This window comes from Rhamphochromis sp. 'chilingali' (genome assembly GCF_963969265.1).
Source record: "Rhamphochromis sp. 'chilingali' genome assembly, chromosome: 7".
Taxonomy (NCBI): domain Eukaryota; kingdom Metazoa; phylum Chordata; class Actinopteri; order Cichliformes; family Cichlidae; genus Rhamphochromis; species Rhamphochromis sp. 'chilingali'.
This window is the reverse complement of record NC_137934.1, coordinates 1,178,042-1,194,927: the sequence shown is the minus strand read 5'-3', so window position 1 is coordinate 1,194,927 and position 16,886 is coordinate 1,178,042. Positions and strand designations below refer to the sequence as shown.

Genomic DNA, 16,886 nt, shown 5'->3' with positions numbered 1-16,886 from the left:
CACAATGAATAATGAATATCACAACAGAAATATTCTATTCAATTAAGACCAGTTTCGGAGCCATTAATGAATCAAATGACGAGCCAACGACTTCACATTTTACTTATTTATTTAAAGTTTAATATAGAGCGTTGAGCTATATACGTGGTGCGATTATTTCATGACAAATGATCAATAAATCAAACTGTTCTTAAAACACAGAAAATCAAAAATAAACTCGGAAATATTTTTTTAATCTTTACATTTTTGATGCTGAGGCGTCAATAAACGTAGAAACACCCCCAAATAAATAAAAGTATTTCTGTTTATTTCACTTCTAATGTTCAAACTACAAACGCACATCCAGCGCAATGAACGCGTTCCCAAGGCAACGCAAACAGGAAGTTGGGGAAGCTCTGAGGGGAGCGAAGGAGACAGCTGTGTTAAACGGACACAAGTGGCCGCTCGCTTTTCCGTGTCTCGTCTCCGAGATGTTAGAGTAACGTCCCCGCCGTGACTCCACGATGTCCGCATCAACGAGGGCCAGTTCAGCGCCGAGTTTGTCGAGGCCGGAGCGGACACCGGACACCGCAGGTGACGCTAACTGGCACACTCGTGACAGTAGCTACTGCCCACGTCTGTTCGAGTGGGTCGGGGCCAAGAAAGCGAAACCCTCCGAGGCACGCTTCAGTTTAGAGCCTTAAAGAAAGCATCGCATGAACTTAGTGTTTCTACATTCAGAGCTTTGCATTTAACATCAGTAGGATCAGTCACACAGTGTTGGTCAAGTTACTTCAAAATAGTAATTAGTTACTAATTACTTCTCCAAGAAAGTAATCCAGTTACTTTACTGATTACTTATTTTCAAGAATAATTAGTTACTTTATCTCTTAGCTACTATTTAAAAACATGAGACAACCCAAATACGTCATAAAGCAGACCTTTCAGGTCCATCTTCTAAAACGGCATCAAATGAAAAAGCTTCTTTTTAAAAGCAAAATGAAATAATACGCCACAGTCTTTGACTCGAAGAAATTTCATTAACATTTAAATCTATTTCCTGCATATTCCAACACATAAAATAAAATAATGTTTTGTGTTTACACTCTTTCAAATAGATGCAAGTAAAACACAGCAAAAATAAATCAAATCACAGATTCAGCAGCACTGAGTCCTGTCGGGTGGAGGTTTGTCCACAGCGACATGTCAGTGGGAGGATCCGGGGTTTCTCTGTGAATGTCACGTTCCCGTGGCAGCGTGCTCGCTGCTCGCTCAGATTTCAAGTTTCATTTTTCGCTGTAGAAAGAAGTTTTCTTCCCACGCAGAGTGCACAGCAGACGCTAATGTTTTTGCCACTTTTTACAGAATCAAACTTAAAGTAATGTGATTACTTTCATGCTTTAAACGCTGCATGGTCGTACTCTCTCTGCACGCCATATTATCCATTGTTGATCTGCACATGTCTGTCGCTGCCACGAACGTCACTGTCATGAGACGCTCACAAACGACATCATGGTTTAGTAACGCAGCGTGCTTACAGGAAAGTAACAGTAATCTAATTACTTTTTGCAACAGTAATCCCTTACTTTACTAGTTGCTTGAAAAAGTAATCGGATTACGTGTTATTGTCCATCTCTGGTCGCACACAATCCCTTTGTCTTGGAGCTGTCTGCAGGCCTGCACCACCTTTTGCAATAATAAATAAAAGTCAGTACTTTTATTCATGCTTTATTTTTTTAAACTTTAGTGTGACTAACATGTTACACCAACACTAACAAGGGTGCCAAGGTTTGTGATACTTTATATTTTACTTTATTTTATTTTATTACTGGTGTCATTATTGTGCAGTGAAGAGAGACAGGACCCAAAAACGCAGGAATACAAACTAACACAAGCTACACAGGGAGGAAACAAGTACAAAGAAACTAAAGACCTGACACACGGAACATGGGAAATGTCACGGATGACACGCCGACGATGCGGCAACGAACAGAGGAAGACGAAGGGCTTAAATACGCAGAGAGATAATGAGGGAATGAGACACAGCACAGCAGCTAACACAGCACACGAGACTGTCAAAGTAAAACAGGAAGCAGGACGCACTCACAAAGACACGGACTTGACTGACTGGGGAGACACGGGGAACATGGAGCACAAGAAGAGCACAGACGCAGAAACCAAGACACTGAAAATGATAAATAATAATGAAATCAAAGACTATTTATAATTCAACACAAAACACTGGGACACAGACTCAGGACCAGTTATGTTCCCTAAAGGCTCTTCTCTCCCAGTATAACTATAACAGTGCAGATGTGCACAACATTTAATGAGCCCTTCCCTCGTCCATGCATTTATTACCAAGTTTCATAAAATTCAACTTGTTAGTTTTTTTGCAAATTCTGTCTGACGACATTAAATAAATGGCTTTGATCACACACTGTGCAGGATTAAAGTACAGGTAGTTGATGCGTACTGTGCAAAAGGCTTCAGTCACTCCTTGCTTCTTTATATTTTGCTACCAAAGAGCCAGACTTTCTTGTAATTATTTAAGGTGGAATTGAGCGATAGTTCTCCAAGCTTTTTGAAGGTCTGTATTGAACACGAGGAATATGGATGGAAGGGTGGATGTCAACAAATGGCTGAGGCCAAAATAGTGGAGTGAAAATCAGTGGAGAAGATCTAAAGGAGTGTTTTGTGTTTTTGGTCCTTTTATTCTTCTTTATTTCATCGTGTTCTCTGTGTGTCTTTTATTTCCTAGTTTCGTCTGCTTATACTTCTAACTTTATTTAGTGCTTCTAGTTTTGCTTGTCTGAGTATTTGGTCCTGTTCATGTTTGGTCTCGTCTTACCCCTGCGTGTTTCCTCCCCAGCATTTGCTGCATTGTCTTCATGTTTGTCTAGTTGCCTGTTTTCTGCAGTCATGTCTCTGTGTGTTTGTGTGTTCCCATTACTTCCTGTTTTACTTTGGTAGTCTCCTGTCTGTGTACACCATGTTCTGTTTTGCTTCTCTTACTTTTTTTTCTTTCTTTCTTTTTCTTTTTTTGCCTGTCCCGTTTGGCTCTTTTGCCATCAGAATTGTTGTCTAAAGGCAAAGAAAGATGCCCAACGGATTTACTTGCTTCTCTTACTTTGAAGGCACCCCATCTTAGTCCCAGCTGTGTTTCCTGTTCCCTTGTCACTCCTCGTGTATTTAAGCCCTTTGCTTTCTTCTGTCCAGCGCTGCGTTTTCCTGCTTTTCCTAGCGTTCTGCAATAAAGCTGTCTTTGAGTCTGCATTTTGGCTCCTTCGTTCCTCCTGCCTGCAGCACACAGGACATGACAGTTTTGTGAATTCAGATTTGAAACTTTTTATTCAAACCTTCATCAGTATGTACAGAGGAGGTCAGGGGAGATGCACAGCAGTGTCTACATCCATCTGTAAAACATGGTGGAGCTCGTGGTGATGGTGTACTGGCTGAAACGCTGGTCTTGTCGACACTGATGGAGTTATCTATGCAACAAAGTGCTGTCAGAGTTTGATCCACCGTGTGACACAGTATGGATCTGATTGGCAACAGCTTCGTTTTTCAGCATGACAGTGATTCCATGTATTTTTGCACATTTCAGTAAATAACTGAACTTATTCTTCCAGCAAAATATCAGGAAATTAGGGGTCACTAAAGACTTCTGCACAGTACTTGTTGTTTTAAACTTTTTTTCCTAACTTGTGACAAAGCCAAAGAAAGCTGATGTCTCCTTGTTCTTTGTGCGTGATGCAAGAAAATCCAGAAGCTTTATTATGCACGTAGACATCTAACAGTGAAACCTAATGTCCCCTAAAATCAGGTCTGAGTTATTAAGCTGTTCTGATGGGTTTTGATCTTTCTCAGTGGCAGAGCTGAATTTTCAGGTCCCGGTGGAGAGCACCAAGACGCAGCCCGCTGTCAGAGGGCAGATCGTCCCACACGAACTTCTGCTCAGTCTAACCTCCACTGTGTGCAAGAGGAGAACACCGGGGCAATCTGCACACGACCGACACTGCGAGGTAGCATCAAACCCTCTTCTACGTCTACATGACCACACAACAGCTGATATAAAACAACCTGGACTGACTTTGTATCTAGAGCTATGGAATCAGACGCCCTGATGCAGTCTGGCATCATCCACTCGGACGCAAGAAATACAAACACTTTCTGGAGCAGCCAACATCCCTGACAGGAGCTGGCAGGTCAGTCAGGTTCCTGCAAACGTGGAGCTGATGATGTTTTATTATGTCAGTATTTAGTGCTCAGTTTCTCATCCACATATATTTACTCCTTTCTTCATGGATGGTGTCCTTATAGGGATATTTCTTTCCTGTGTGACGCCATGGTAACCAGAAAGAAGACAACACTCCTCCCACCAGTTAGTGAAAAGCAGGTCGTTGGTGGCGCGCAGGTGAGCCGCCTGTTTCTCTGTGTGTGCATATACCTGTTTGCTGCTGTCCATGTGAGCGTGTGCACACATGCACGGCGCGAGGTGATGATCGCGGCCGCTTTGTCTTTCAGAACTCGTGCGTCTCCGACAGTTTTATCCCGGAAGAATTTCACATAGTGAAAAATAAAGGACTACGGAGCCTCGAGTTCTACGAGGAGTGAGCTTCACTGTGTTCAGTCTGTCTGTCGATTATCGCCGTGTGTCTGATGCTGTGATCGTGTTTAAAGCACAACTTTAACGCGTCTCTTCCACAGTGCATTCACAGTGCAGCTGAGGGATGAAGAGCAGAGGCTGCGGGTCCTCCCTTCACTGTGAGTTCACAGATATGAATTCCTCTCATTCATAATTAACCTTAAGTGATGTAGTAGAAGAAGTTGTCCTGCTGTGTGCCATGAAGTAGGCGGTGCTTGGCAAGACCAGGGTTAAGGGAGCGTTTAAATGTGTAATATTACACATTTCTGTATGTTTTCGTGTCCAGGAGGCCCAGTGGGAGGCTGGAAGCGGTCCAGCTGATGGGGATGATGGATGACATGCTGGAGAAGGCTGGAGTGGATGAGCAGAGCGAGGAGCTGGCTGAGCTTTCACAAGTAGGCAGGCAGAGAAACATATGTAGTCATGCAGCCTTTACGTGGAAAAATGGACCAAACCTCGGAAAATATCAGGCGATCCTGGAAAATATTGATATTTCAGTTGCTTCAGCCTGCAGCTGCAAATCTGCACATTTACAGCCCACCTTCACCTCGGGTGTCGTGTCTGATGTCTGCTCTGTTCTAAATCTTTCTGTGTCCTCCTGCTGCCGACTGATCTTTTGTTAACATTGCCATCATAAGTGTAATAGATTTAGAGATTTGAGTATAAAACACAGAAAAGTCAGAATTTGTGGTGCTGCTTGGAATATCCGATCGTGTAGAGTGTGAGAAGCCGCACAATGACTTGTCTTCCAGCTGGAGGGTCTGCTTGAGCTCGTGAAGGTTGAGCAAAATATCTACAACATTGTCTTCCATGAACTGATCAGGCAGGTGAGCGTGGGCTGTGCCGAGAGAGGACAGCTGCTTGCCAAACTCAGGTTAGCGGCACACACATCAGAGGAAAGGCCACAAGCATAACGAGCCTTAAAAGCAAAATATGAATGAGACATGAGTCTGCAGTGGCGTTTTGTTAATAATTCAAGTTAAATGTAAAAACTGAAATCTTGGTCCAGTAATGACCTCTGCAGGGTCTGTGTCACAGCAGCCGTGTGTTTGTTCAGACAGCGCTACCAGTCGCTGCTGGATCGAATCCCGCGGCGCCTGAAGGCTTTGCACACCGAGGTGGTGGCCCAGCGGGCTCTGGATCGTCGGCTCACAGAGGAGATCCACCACATCAAGTTATCCATTCATCAGCTTAGCGTGTACGTACGATCAGACTGGGGGGTGATCACGAGTAATATTACCACGTGCTGCTCCAGAACAAATAATATATGTCGGACGTTTGATGTTAATGTGCTGATTACAGATGTGCAGATATGAAAATGTGCGTGTATTCATTGCTACGTGTGTGTCTGCGTTGTCTTCATAGGGAACTTTCTAAAATCCGGGACCACGATGCTTTTGTTTCCCACCAGGCGGAGCACGCTCACTGGCAGCTAGCCGAGGCACTCAAACAGACTCGCACCGACTCAAAGTTAGTCCAGAGATCATTACACCGACTGGATGCATTTAAATCCTGAGTTATGAGCCTTGTTTTACTGATGATGGATGGTCAACGAGTTTTGTGTTGTGAATTATGCTCTTTACAGTGTGGTCCAGGCTTACCATCAGCTGTATGAGCTTCAGAGAGCTCGCCTGGAAGCTCAGCTGATCCACATGACCGAAGACAGAGACTGCTGGAGCCAGTTTACCCTCTGCCTCGCCCTGAAGGTGTGTGAGGTGTCTTTGATTTGACCTGGTCTTACTTTCATTTTAGAGTGAGAAACATGACTGTTATACCAACTCTATGGTCAGCTCTCTGTGGAGCTCCAAGGCTAACAAAAGAGGAAGTGAATTAAAGGACACAACATGCTCAATGTAGCTTTCCCCTTAGCATTTCATCCATAGTAATACTTATACCAGTATATCAACCAATATGTCCCAACCACACAAGCTATCTATATCTATATATATATATAGATTTACAAAACCTGATTGATTTTTTTAAAAGTAATGAATAGATGCTTCAGCCATCCTGTCACGGCGGGTGAGAAGAGCTGTGTGAAAATAATAAATGAGGATCCAATCGCAGGCAGTAGTGGAGAAGTGAAGGTGGTTTATTGAACACGAAATAAATATGGACAAACAGCAAATGGAGCCCGAACTAAACTAGACTGGAAACAACTAAACTACAGAGCACAAACCTGGACAAGAATGAGAACGAGCAGAGGAGACAGCAGGGAGAACACACGGGTGAGACATGGGGGACACACAGACGGACCAGCAACTACAAACACAGAAGACGCGACTTAAATACACACAGACGAGACAGAGGTAAAACTGAACACACACACACACACACGAGTCGCAGACCTTCACAATAAAACAGGAACAAGAAACCATCACACAAAGACGCAGACTCGACATAGAGAGACAGACAGAAAATGACACATGGAACTAAACTAAACCTGCAAAAACATGACAACTCAAAATACTGGGTCAAACTGACCCAGAACCGTGACACATCCACCCTTTTGAGCTTCCTCCAAAGGGTGGATGGCCTCGCCCTTAGAGATAGGGTGAGAAGTTCAGCATCTAGGAGGGGCTCAGAGTAGAGCCGCTGTTCCTCAACATCGAAAGGAACCAGCTGAGGTGGTTCGGGCATCTGACAAGGATGCCTCCTGGGTGCCTCCTGGGTGAGGTGTTCCTAGGATGTCCTACTGGGAGGAGGCCCCGGGGCAGACCCAGGCCAGCCGAGAACGCCTGTGTGTTCCCCCAACAAGCTGGAGGAGGTGGCTGGGGAGAGGGAGGTCTGGGCTTCTCTGCTTAGGCTGTTGCCCCCATGACCCGGCCTCGGATAAGCAGAAGAAGATGGATGGATGGGAGAAACTGCTGTACACAGTGTTATTGGTGGTGTTGCACAGTTTATCCATCAGAGGGCATTTTGCAGCTCCCCTGTTCGCAGCACTGGTTTGGAAACAACAACCAGCTGATCACAGAAGTCGAGTAGAACGTAAACGTATATTCCAAGACTCAAGATGATTTTGTAACTTTGCTGTCATATTATCTTAGCAAGGACTCATAAATAACTACACATAACAAATGCAATGAAAATCTGTTTATGTTTCATGTGTCTGAAAGTAAAATCTCCAAATGTCGGTCTAAAAGTCGTTTATCACTCAGACTCTAATATTTAAAGTGTTTAAATTAAATTTCTGCTCAAAGATACAAAGTCAGAAACAGCAGTAATATGAAGCTTTTTATTTTTGTCAGGTGATCAGTGTGAAGCAGCTGCATCTGGTCAGTCAGCTGCATATCAGTGAGCAAAGCTGGTTCAAGACCGCAGAGCACTGCATCCTGTTTCTCACATCTAAGGTACAAATCTTTATTTTTATAAATAGCCCTGCTGGTTCAGTTAGACTCCGGCTGTAACAGCGACCCTCCTGCTGCAGGACACAGAGTGCATTAACATTATCATGGAGAGCACAGACTACTGGAGGAAGCAGCTGGCTGCTTTCATGTCCCAGCTGAAGCAGACTGAACATGCCCACTGTGCACAGATCAGTGCCATCCAGCAAGGCATCAACAAGTGGCTTTCCTTCTGCTCCTCAAATAATAAGTAAGGGCAGTTAAAATGCCCCCTGGAACTTTCACTGACACCTTACAGTCACTGTGTGATTCTCCAACGCTACGTTTTCTCCTTTCTCAAGGCTTCCTGAACCCAAATATGATAAAACATCAGTGGAAGAGATTCATGCCGATTTGCAGCAGTGGTCAAATGTAAGGCTTGTGTGTCTCACCTTTGTCACAGTTTTAGAAAATCTTCCTTTTTTAATTGGAGATGAACAAACCGTCTGCACATGATTAAACACCAGGAAACATTTGTTTTGTCTAGATGTTAGCACTGCTGTGTGAACACTACCAAGGCGAGAAACAGCTGAACTGCCAGCAGACACTTAGTGAACTCAGTAATATCCAGGAAACATGGCTGAATATGAGCCTGCAGCTCTTTAGAAGACACCCTTCAGCTGACGGGGGACCTCCTGAAGGCCAGCACGCCCAGAGAGAACTGGACAAAGAGCTGTGTGAGCTCCTCAGAGAGCTGGACGTTCAAGTGGATGGAGAAAATGGTGAGAAAATGGTTTAATCATTCTTGAAATATGGATAGACCACGTCGCTGAACAATGCCGTTGCAGGGCTCCATGGAAATGTGATGTCACTGCACGGTCTGATGGAGTCCCGGGGATCCAAACTTGCCGCGGTGATTGAAGATCCCGAAAAGATGGCCGTCTCTGATTGGTTAGAGCTGGAGAGAGCGCTGCACAACTGGAAGAGTTTGGCTGACGAAGCTTTTCGGCACTTCTCCAACAAAACGGACAACAATAAACCGGATACTTGGTGAGTGCGGGTCCATAACACAAACTAACTTTGAGAAAGACAGTTTTTGTACTTTTGCTGGATTTTAACTCAAGCAATCGAGATGTGATTTTGCATCAACGCTCTAAGAATTACAGTTTTACACACAGTCCCCATTTTCTCAAAGTGAATTAGACAAATTAACAGAATTTTAAAATGAGCATTGTTTTTTATTCATTTATTGCAGATGTTTTGCAGTTTGGCAGATAGAGGGAAACAAATTGAACTTGTAGAAAAATTCAGCCTGATCTGTTTTCATGCTGAAATTCAAACACTTGGAGTCGTTTACGGCGGTTCTGAAATGCTTCTTTGTGCGTGTTTGTTAAAACAGCGCAGAGGCAGAAAAGCTGTTTGACAAAATCCAGGCGTTTGTAACCAACCTGTCTGACTTCACTGAGGGGGAGAACTTTAGGCTCCATGAAGAAGTGAGTACCGGGCATGCTCAGTAACACCATATTTACATATTCTGCTGTCTTTTGAGTGTATTTGTGTTAAATTGGAACTAACACGTGAGCCCCATGAATACGGTGCTCAGGCACAGCGGCTGTTTTTAGGAGACGATCTGAGTTTTGGCTTCTTTGAGTCTGGATGTTTTCTTTGCTACCAGATCAGATCTGCTCACGTGGCTCAGACTCGGTGGATGTTAGAGCTCTTACTCCTTGTGGTTCCCAACCACAGCGAGGAGGAAAACCAAGAAGAAGAACCCCACCGGTACATTCCAGAAATTTCACAGGAAACTCTGGATGAGGATGCCCAGATGCTGGCTGAGAAGCTGGATCGCTTGTCCAGCTACATCACGAGGTACCAGAAGCTGTTGTAAATATTTTACAGTAACTGTGTGATAAAATAAATCTCTTTAACAGTAAAATAACAACACACGAACCGACTCGAGCAGGTTACGTACTTTTAAACGTTGGACTAACTTTACATTTAAACAGCGAGCGAGGAAGGAAACAGGTTGTCAAACTCATCTGAAAATGTTGTTTAGTTCGTGCAGCCTGGTCCTGGAGGAGCACCTGAACACGCTGTCAGCTCAGGCTCAGAATGAGATGAACGAGTTCAAAAAGCTGCAGGTAAACACACCTCTGGCACACATACACTATCACTTGTAACATTGGGGTGGGGTCAGTAATAGTTTTGCAATGTCAACTGTGATTGGTGTCCTCAGAGGGAGTGTGGTGATTGGGTGGAGACCTGCAGGATACTGCTCACAGGTGTTAAAGGCGCTCCCGTGGAGCTGCCCGTCACGCCGCCTGCACCTGTTTCCAGCAGTGGCGTCTTGGACTGTCCAGCAGACGGTGCGGAGGCTGTGGTGAGGATTCAACTCCAATAGAGCTCGCACACGTTTGCTAGATTTTTTGGGATCTGTGAAGTAGTCTGACTGGAGCATCAAGGAAGGTGGTAAGTGAGCTGACTCCACAGACGTTTTGGAGGAGATGAGCAATTTATTTACTGTGACCTCCATCATATGTGAAACTTAACAAAACTCACCTTAGATTAACTTATTTAACAAAACTCAAAACCCACATGGAGTCAGTGACACAGCTCACCTCTCCTCCCTCACCTGCATCAAGCAGAGACTGACCGAGCTGCCAGTTTACCTTCAGTTAGTTTAGCCAGCACCACCAGCTGGAGCTCAACACAAATGACTGAGAATTACATGAAGCTCCCCACATTAACACATTTACACAACTAAACGGCTCCATGTAAGAAACAATAAGCAACAAATCCCTTTGCATCCTGACACAAACAAAAGGAAGCATTCCTACATAAAAACCCTCCTCCTGGTTTAACCTGCTGATGTCAGACATGACATCATCAGCACTTTAAAAATCAGGAAATGCTGGGCGGGTCTTTCCCACAGCTGACCTACATGAAGACTGAAAACAAAGAAACAATGTAAGTATGTACACATGAGTTAATCCTGCAACATAATAAAATATAAAGAAACACGTGAGTGTTTGCTTTAATTTGCCAGCAATATAACGCTTACACAAAGCCGGGATAGTAAGTGTAGCAATGTTACTTTAGCAAATAAATATACAGAGAGAATAATGTTCTTCATGTGCAAAAGTCAATGTTGTGGAGCAACTGGTGTCACAGGTGGGTGAAGTACAAAAAGGTATTATTTATTATTATAGAGAGTGTGTGTGTGTGTGTGTGTGTGTGTGTGTGTGTGTGTGTGTGTGTGTGTGTGTGTGTGTGTCCCCGTCCTTATGGGGACAAAACCGCGGTCCCCACGAGTTTGAAAGCATTTTTCAGACTCAAAATGTGGTTTTGGTGTCAGGGTTCGGGGTTAAGCATTCATTCTTATTTGCTGACAAAAAGACATTTCAGACAAAGAAAATTTCTTGGCTGTTAAAAGACACGAAACATAAGAGTTTTGTCAACTGGAGCGTTAATAGCAAGATTATGGAGCTTTGTGTGACACAAAATGAGTGAATTAAATTGACACTTGTGGAATTTAAGGAGTTTTACGAACCTTTAACCTCCTAAGCCCTGAACTCTTCCACGACATGCATTTTTAATTTTTCTTTGATATTTGGGCTGATTGGGGCCCGATGAATGTAAAAACAAAGAATTACCAGATTTTTTTTTTAACCTTTTTTTTTTTTTAAAGAAAAATCAGAGCCACATATGAGGATATTCATTTAAAACTTTGATAGAACAGTAGCAGTATAACGTCCTCGTAAGTGGATATCAGGCCCATGTAGAGCAAAATTGAGTATTTTGGTCTAAATAACCCAAAATGTGACGTCCACACATGTGGACGCCAGGTCCTAGGAGGTTATAATAGAATCGTGTTAAGCAGGATGACTAAAAATGTTGTTTTTGTCCTGTAGGGGGAGCAAACTGTTTGTGAGAGCGCTGTGCTGAATCTGATCAATTATGATGGAAACGTTGCACAGAGGAAGCTTGGAGCGTGCAGTGTCCAGCTAGACAGGGTCAGACAATTGAAGTATACATTTTTATGTTGTTGTCAGTTTGCATTGAGCTGAACAGCCCGTGTGTCTGTACCTGTAACCACCTCTGTGTCTGTCAGACGGGCGAGCTGGTCGTGTCTCCGGTGACAGACGATAACCAGAACGCTTTCAAGGATCTGACCACAGTAGGATTACTGCAGCAAGAACTGCAGTGAGTTCATTTTCTAAATAATGTTTGGATGAATTGTGTTTCATGGATATTCCTGAAAATAGTCTTTATTTTCAGGAATTAGTCTTCTTCATTGTAACCTCTCTCTGCTGTTTTCATATAAATGCACACGATACTCTGTAAAAGTCCAGGAATCCCACACAACTATTCCTGAACTGCTCAGAAATGAAAAGAAAGCTTCCCCGTGAGCGTTCAGGCCCTGTTGAAGTATAAAGTATCTGGTTAAACAAAATTATAATAATAATTATAAAAATCTGGCTCCTTGGAAGAAAAATTTAACGAAATGAGGGGTGCCTCAAGACCTCTGCCCAATACTGTATCTTTTTACACAATTTTTTGAAAGCACTACTTTAAACTATTGCTATAAACTATAAAACATCCATCCATCAGTCTACACATGCATCCATCCATCGGCTTACTTTCCCTTACCGCCCCTCTTTAGTGATTCTGAGGTGCGAGTGCAGATTGCGGAGAAGCGAGCCCTCAAAGCCGAGGAGGCTCTGCAGGAAGCACTGAAGAAGATTAAAGACCTGGAGAGACAACTGCAGGGTCGCCCCAGTGTGGAGCCCCACAGTACTGAAGGTGCAGATTAACCAGCTGATAAAACCAGACAGTGACACAGCACATACGCATCGAGGTGGTTCATGTCTTTACTGGTTCATGTTTCAGAAAAAAACAAAACACCGCCGCCTTCACCGCAGCCAGAAACAACACCAACTCCTCCGAAGAAAACGGCAACCGCAGTCAAACCAACGAGCAGCAGCAGAAAGACCAAGAAATGCTGATCGGACCATCGGACGTCTCTGCTTATTTATTTTAAACAGTGTTAAATACTTTTTTGGTTTACATGTGAACAGGAGGGAAGTTTAACAGACACATAAAAACATCACTGACCATCGATGGTACCCAGTTTTTGAGTGTTTATTCCCAGGCTGATGATCGGGGTGTCCAACTCCAGGCCTCGAGGGCCGGTGTCCTGCAGGTTTTAGATTGGTCCTTGATGCAACACAGCTGATTTAAATGTCTAAATGACCTCCTCAACATGTCTTGAAGTTCTCCAGAGGCCTGCTAATAAACTCATCCTGTGATTCAGGTGTGTCGACCCAGGTTGAGATCTAAAACCTGCAGGACACCGGCCCTCGAGGCCCCGAATTGGACACCCCTGGACTACATGAAGAAGACAAATAGCACTTGAGCATGATATCATTTAGAGGCTTCCTGTGGCTTAGTTTAATCCTATGATATGTGTTTCAAGTGTGGATGAAGGCACATTTATTTCTGCATCCTTCTGAAAATAAAGATTTGTGTGTTTCCTGTTGCATGAAGTAACACTCCTTTGTTGTACTGACTGAACTCTGATTTGATTGCACATTTTACAGTTTGATTATTTGCAGTTAAGACATTAAAGAACACATTTGAGGACTAAAAGCTATGTTCCTTTATGCTGTGTTTGCCTCTTTCTTTTCTACACATGGAAATCACCAGTTTAAATGCAGCAAGAGTTCACCTGAGTTTAACATGAATAAAGCTTCACATCATTGGCGAGTCTGTGTCTGGCTCCTCAGGTGACATCCCGCCGTCCCCCTCCACGCACGGGGGAGGAGGGGGAGGTAGGGGTGACACGTCGGAGTTGAGGCTCGGAGGGAAAGGCAGGACCAAGGCAGGTTGAAGGTGACGGAGGGAAGCCCGAAATCCATCCCAGGCAGCCATCTCACTTTCTGCTGCCTTCACCTGTAGAAGAGAACGGCTCGTGGATGTTTTCATCGCTAATGTTGTGGAGAGTAGAGACAGAAGTTTGGAGCACACAGGTTCAAAGTTGCTGTTTTACAGAAACCGATGTGAGCACTTACTTTGATCTGCTGCTGTCTCTTGGCCTCGGCAGCGGCAGCCAGGCTCTGCTGCAGCTCCGCAGGAAAACTGAGCTCGTCTCTGACAACACAAGCGCAACCCAGCCTGGTCAGCCGTGCTCTTCCAACAAGTGATGCGTTTTCATTGTGCAAGTTAGTATTTCTTTAGATTCTGCCAAAATAAAGCTAAAGCTGCTTTGCTTTGGCTCAGCCTTGACTTCCAGTTAATGAACATCTGCAGTGAAGGAGGCGCATTTAAAAAAAGATGAATTACAGAGGAAGGAGAAATGATGTTGGTCTTACATGTCTGCCCTCTCCACCCTGACGCCCCAGCGACAAGCGAAGGAGTCGACCGTTGCTTGTATCTGCTCCCCGATCTTCCGCCTGTGCAGCAGGACGTGGCTGAATGTTTGCTGGGCCAGAACGTCTCTGACTGCAGCCTGGACCAGACTCTGCAGCACTGCGGTCAGACTGGATACAGCTGAGCTGCACAGTGCCACGTTCTCTATCTGGTAATAACACACCGCGCTCAGCTCCGGCCTCACCAAGTCCTTTGTCACCACCTGCGTACAAACATATGAGAACACACACGTCGCAATTCCAAACGGGAATATTTAAATATGTGATGCAGTGCGTGTCTATTTCTGTACCACGTGAGGAGGAACCTTCAACATCTTCAGTCGGATGTCAACTTTGTGACACACGTCGAGAAGTGGGAGGTGGAAAAAAAGGCCTGAAGAGGAAGAAAGACACAGGGGACAGTGGGTGTCACAGTGAGGCTTCTCATGAGCTGCGATTCATAATACGTTATCGACCCTCACACAGGCTGCTGTCTGGAAGCACACATTTCTAATCTTATCCTTCCTGGTAGCTCCTAATGAAAATCTTAGCATCCTCAGCTCCACCTCTTGTCGTCTTGTCAGCGGCATCGTCTCACTGCGGTCTTCCAACCATTAAACTCATCACCACCTATCCACCGTCCGCTCTCTCGTCTCCATTTCTCTTGTGCACTGCCCGTTGCTTTGAATGGTAAAGCCCAGGTATTTAAATTCACTCCCTTACTACCTCCACTCCTTGCATGTTGATCTTTCCATAAATAGATAAAAATAAAGTATAAATAAAAAATAAGAATGAAATCTGGGCCGACCTGGTCCTCTGGGTTTTCCACGCAGTAGGTGACCCAGTCTGAAGATCACAGCTCTTTCGTGTTCCCTCACTACCTGTGAATCAACATGTGGTTGCTCAAGTGTCAGTTTGATATTCAACACAAAGCGGTCAGCCTATCTTCTAAAGACATGTCAGATCTTTGTAGGATCAGAGGTTTAGTCCGTACTTTGACGCAGAACCAGATGGAAAGAGGGAAGAAGAGGAGAACCAGAGCCAAGACAAAGACCATCAGCAGCCACTCACAGACTCCCAGCTTCTTATGCTTCAGACCTGAAAAGATCAGCAGTCTTTCATGAAGACGTCTCATCACACTTGCAGATATGAAAAACATATATTTAAAAAATAAAAACACTTTGACTCACTGTCATCCTGCTCTGCTGCTTCCAGGAGCCCCACATTCTCATCCTTGACTTCATTATCTCTCACACTGTCTATATCCACCACCGTTGATTTCACCTTCACTTCTGTCTCTTGCTCCATCTTCTCCACATGCGTCCCCAGCTTCTCTTTCCTCACCGATGATGCTTCAGAGAGCTGCTCCACCTTCGGCTTCCTCTGAGGATTCCTCCTTGGAGCCTCTGAGGCTCCCCTGTCCCTCTCCTTCCTGGCCGTCATTCTGGATCTTGGTGGGTGATTGGAGGACTTCTCCATGCTGGCTGCATGCTCTGCAGAAAAATTGGAGGGATTTCTTCCTTGTTTTCTCTTTTTCCAGGTTAAAGAAAAATCAATTTTGTGATTACTGGGAGATGCTTCCCCTCTCGCTGGATGACTGATCAGTAGTACTGCTGTCTACTGTGGAGATGGGACAGAGTCTGTCCCTGTAATTAAAGCTGGGAGCGTGGGAGTACAGGACAACAGTGAGGGGTGTCCTTACCACAGTCTTTTTTAAATTGTATGCCAGTAAACCTTTGCTTTGCCAGTAAGACCATCCAACTCTCCCTTTTATCTCCCTTTTTTCCATAGAGGGCCCATTAAAGACAGACAGGATTTATTAATCCCACACTGGGGAATTTCACATGTTACAGCAGCAAGAATGAAATTAATTCGAGATAAACTACAAAAATAACAACTTGAAAAACATAAATAAGAACAAATGCTTTAGCAAAAATTCTATTCAAGTTATAAAATGATAAAACTGATGCAGCATCAAGGGTTTGACTTTTTTAAATCCACACATTTTCCTCTGGAGATAAAAAAGATAAAAGAAATTTTTTCTATACATGTTACATGTTTGTTTATGGACCACTAAGACTCCACTAATTAATGTGTGGCCTGCAGTGTAAAGCTGAATTTAATGCTGTTAATATTTAACCACATGCATGCAAATGGAAACTTGTTTAGGTTACGTCTCTTCTGTGGCAGAGTCAACACCCCACGGAGATATGTGGAATACAGAAGTGAGGTTTTTACTGTTTGGACTAATTATCCCAGTGAAGCTCACACTGAGTGTCTTATACAGGAATGTGCAGACGCAGGTCTGAAAGAGCTTTCTTTGTTTGGAAAGGAAAAGACATGCTGTAACCTCCCTGACTTGTGCTTAATTAAACTCAAACCTAATTGCGTGGCCCTCTTGAGGCGTGGAAAAGTAACTCGTATTTTTTCCACGGCTGTTTTCACAAAGAAGACATAGCTGGCTACAAGAGTGACCAGATAGCTGCAGAGTAAATGTGGGGTGAGAGGCAGTTTGAGGTGAGGGAGTCA

At 44.1% G+C, this 16,886-nt stretch overlaps 2 protein-coding genes across 5 annotated transcripts; one reads left to right on the top strand and one right to left on the bottom strand.

The window, feature by feature from the left end:
- The first annotated feature begins 214 nt into the window (after positions 1-214).
- On the top strand, positions 215-13,602 carry axdnd1 (axonemal dynein light chain domain containing 1). Of its 4 annotated transcripts, XR_013972160.1 has the most exons (25): positions 222-573; positions 3,850-4,004; positions 4,084-4,187; positions 4,303-4,396; positions 4,507-4,592; positions 4,690-4,746; positions 4,914-5,022; positions 5,380-5,501; positions 5,685-5,825; positions 5,993-6,097; positions 6,213-6,333; positions 7,876-7,977; positions 8,055-8,221; positions 8,313-8,382; positions 8,498-8,732; positions 8,799-9,000; positions 9,350-9,443; positions 9,626-9,819; positions 10,007-10,091; positions 10,187-10,330; positions 11,862-11,963; positions 12,062-12,153; positions 12,614-12,753; positions 12,841-13,115; positions 13,316-13,602. XR_013972160.1 is itself a non-coding variant. In XM_080886676.1 (24 exons), the coding sequence occupies exons 1-24, from the start codon at positions 504-506 to the stop codon at positions 12,954-12,956; spliced, it is 2,907 nt and encodes a 968-aa protein (XP_080742802.1). In that variant the 5' UTR covers positions 222-503; the 3' UTR covers positions 12,957-13,602. The 4 variants fall into 4 exon arrangements, 2 of the variants coding, with proteins under 2 accessions (XP_080742802.1, XP_080742803.1); XM_080886676.1 differs by having other exon boundaries at positions 12,841-13,602; XM_080886677.1 differs by lacking the exon at positions 222-573 and adding an exon at positions 592-3,515 and having other exon boundaries at positions 12,841-13,601.
- Positions 13,603-13,671: 69 nt separating this feature from the next.
- On the bottom strand, positions 13,672-15,922 carry nphs2 (NPHS2 stomatin family member, podocin). Its single transcript, XM_080886678.1, has 7 exons — positions 15,548-15,922; positions 15,352-15,455; positions 15,166-15,238; positions 14,669-14,751; positions 14,322-14,581; positions 14,022-14,100; positions 13,672-13,902 (listed from the first exon to the last, which is right to left on the bottom strand). The coding sequence occupies exons 1-7, from the start codon at positions 15,834-15,836 to the stop codon at positions 13,702-13,704; spliced, it is 1,089 nt and encodes a 362-aa protein (XP_080742804.1). The 5' UTR covers positions 15,837-15,922; the 3' UTR covers positions 13,672-13,701.
- Positions 15,923-16,886: the final 964 nt, after the last annotated feature.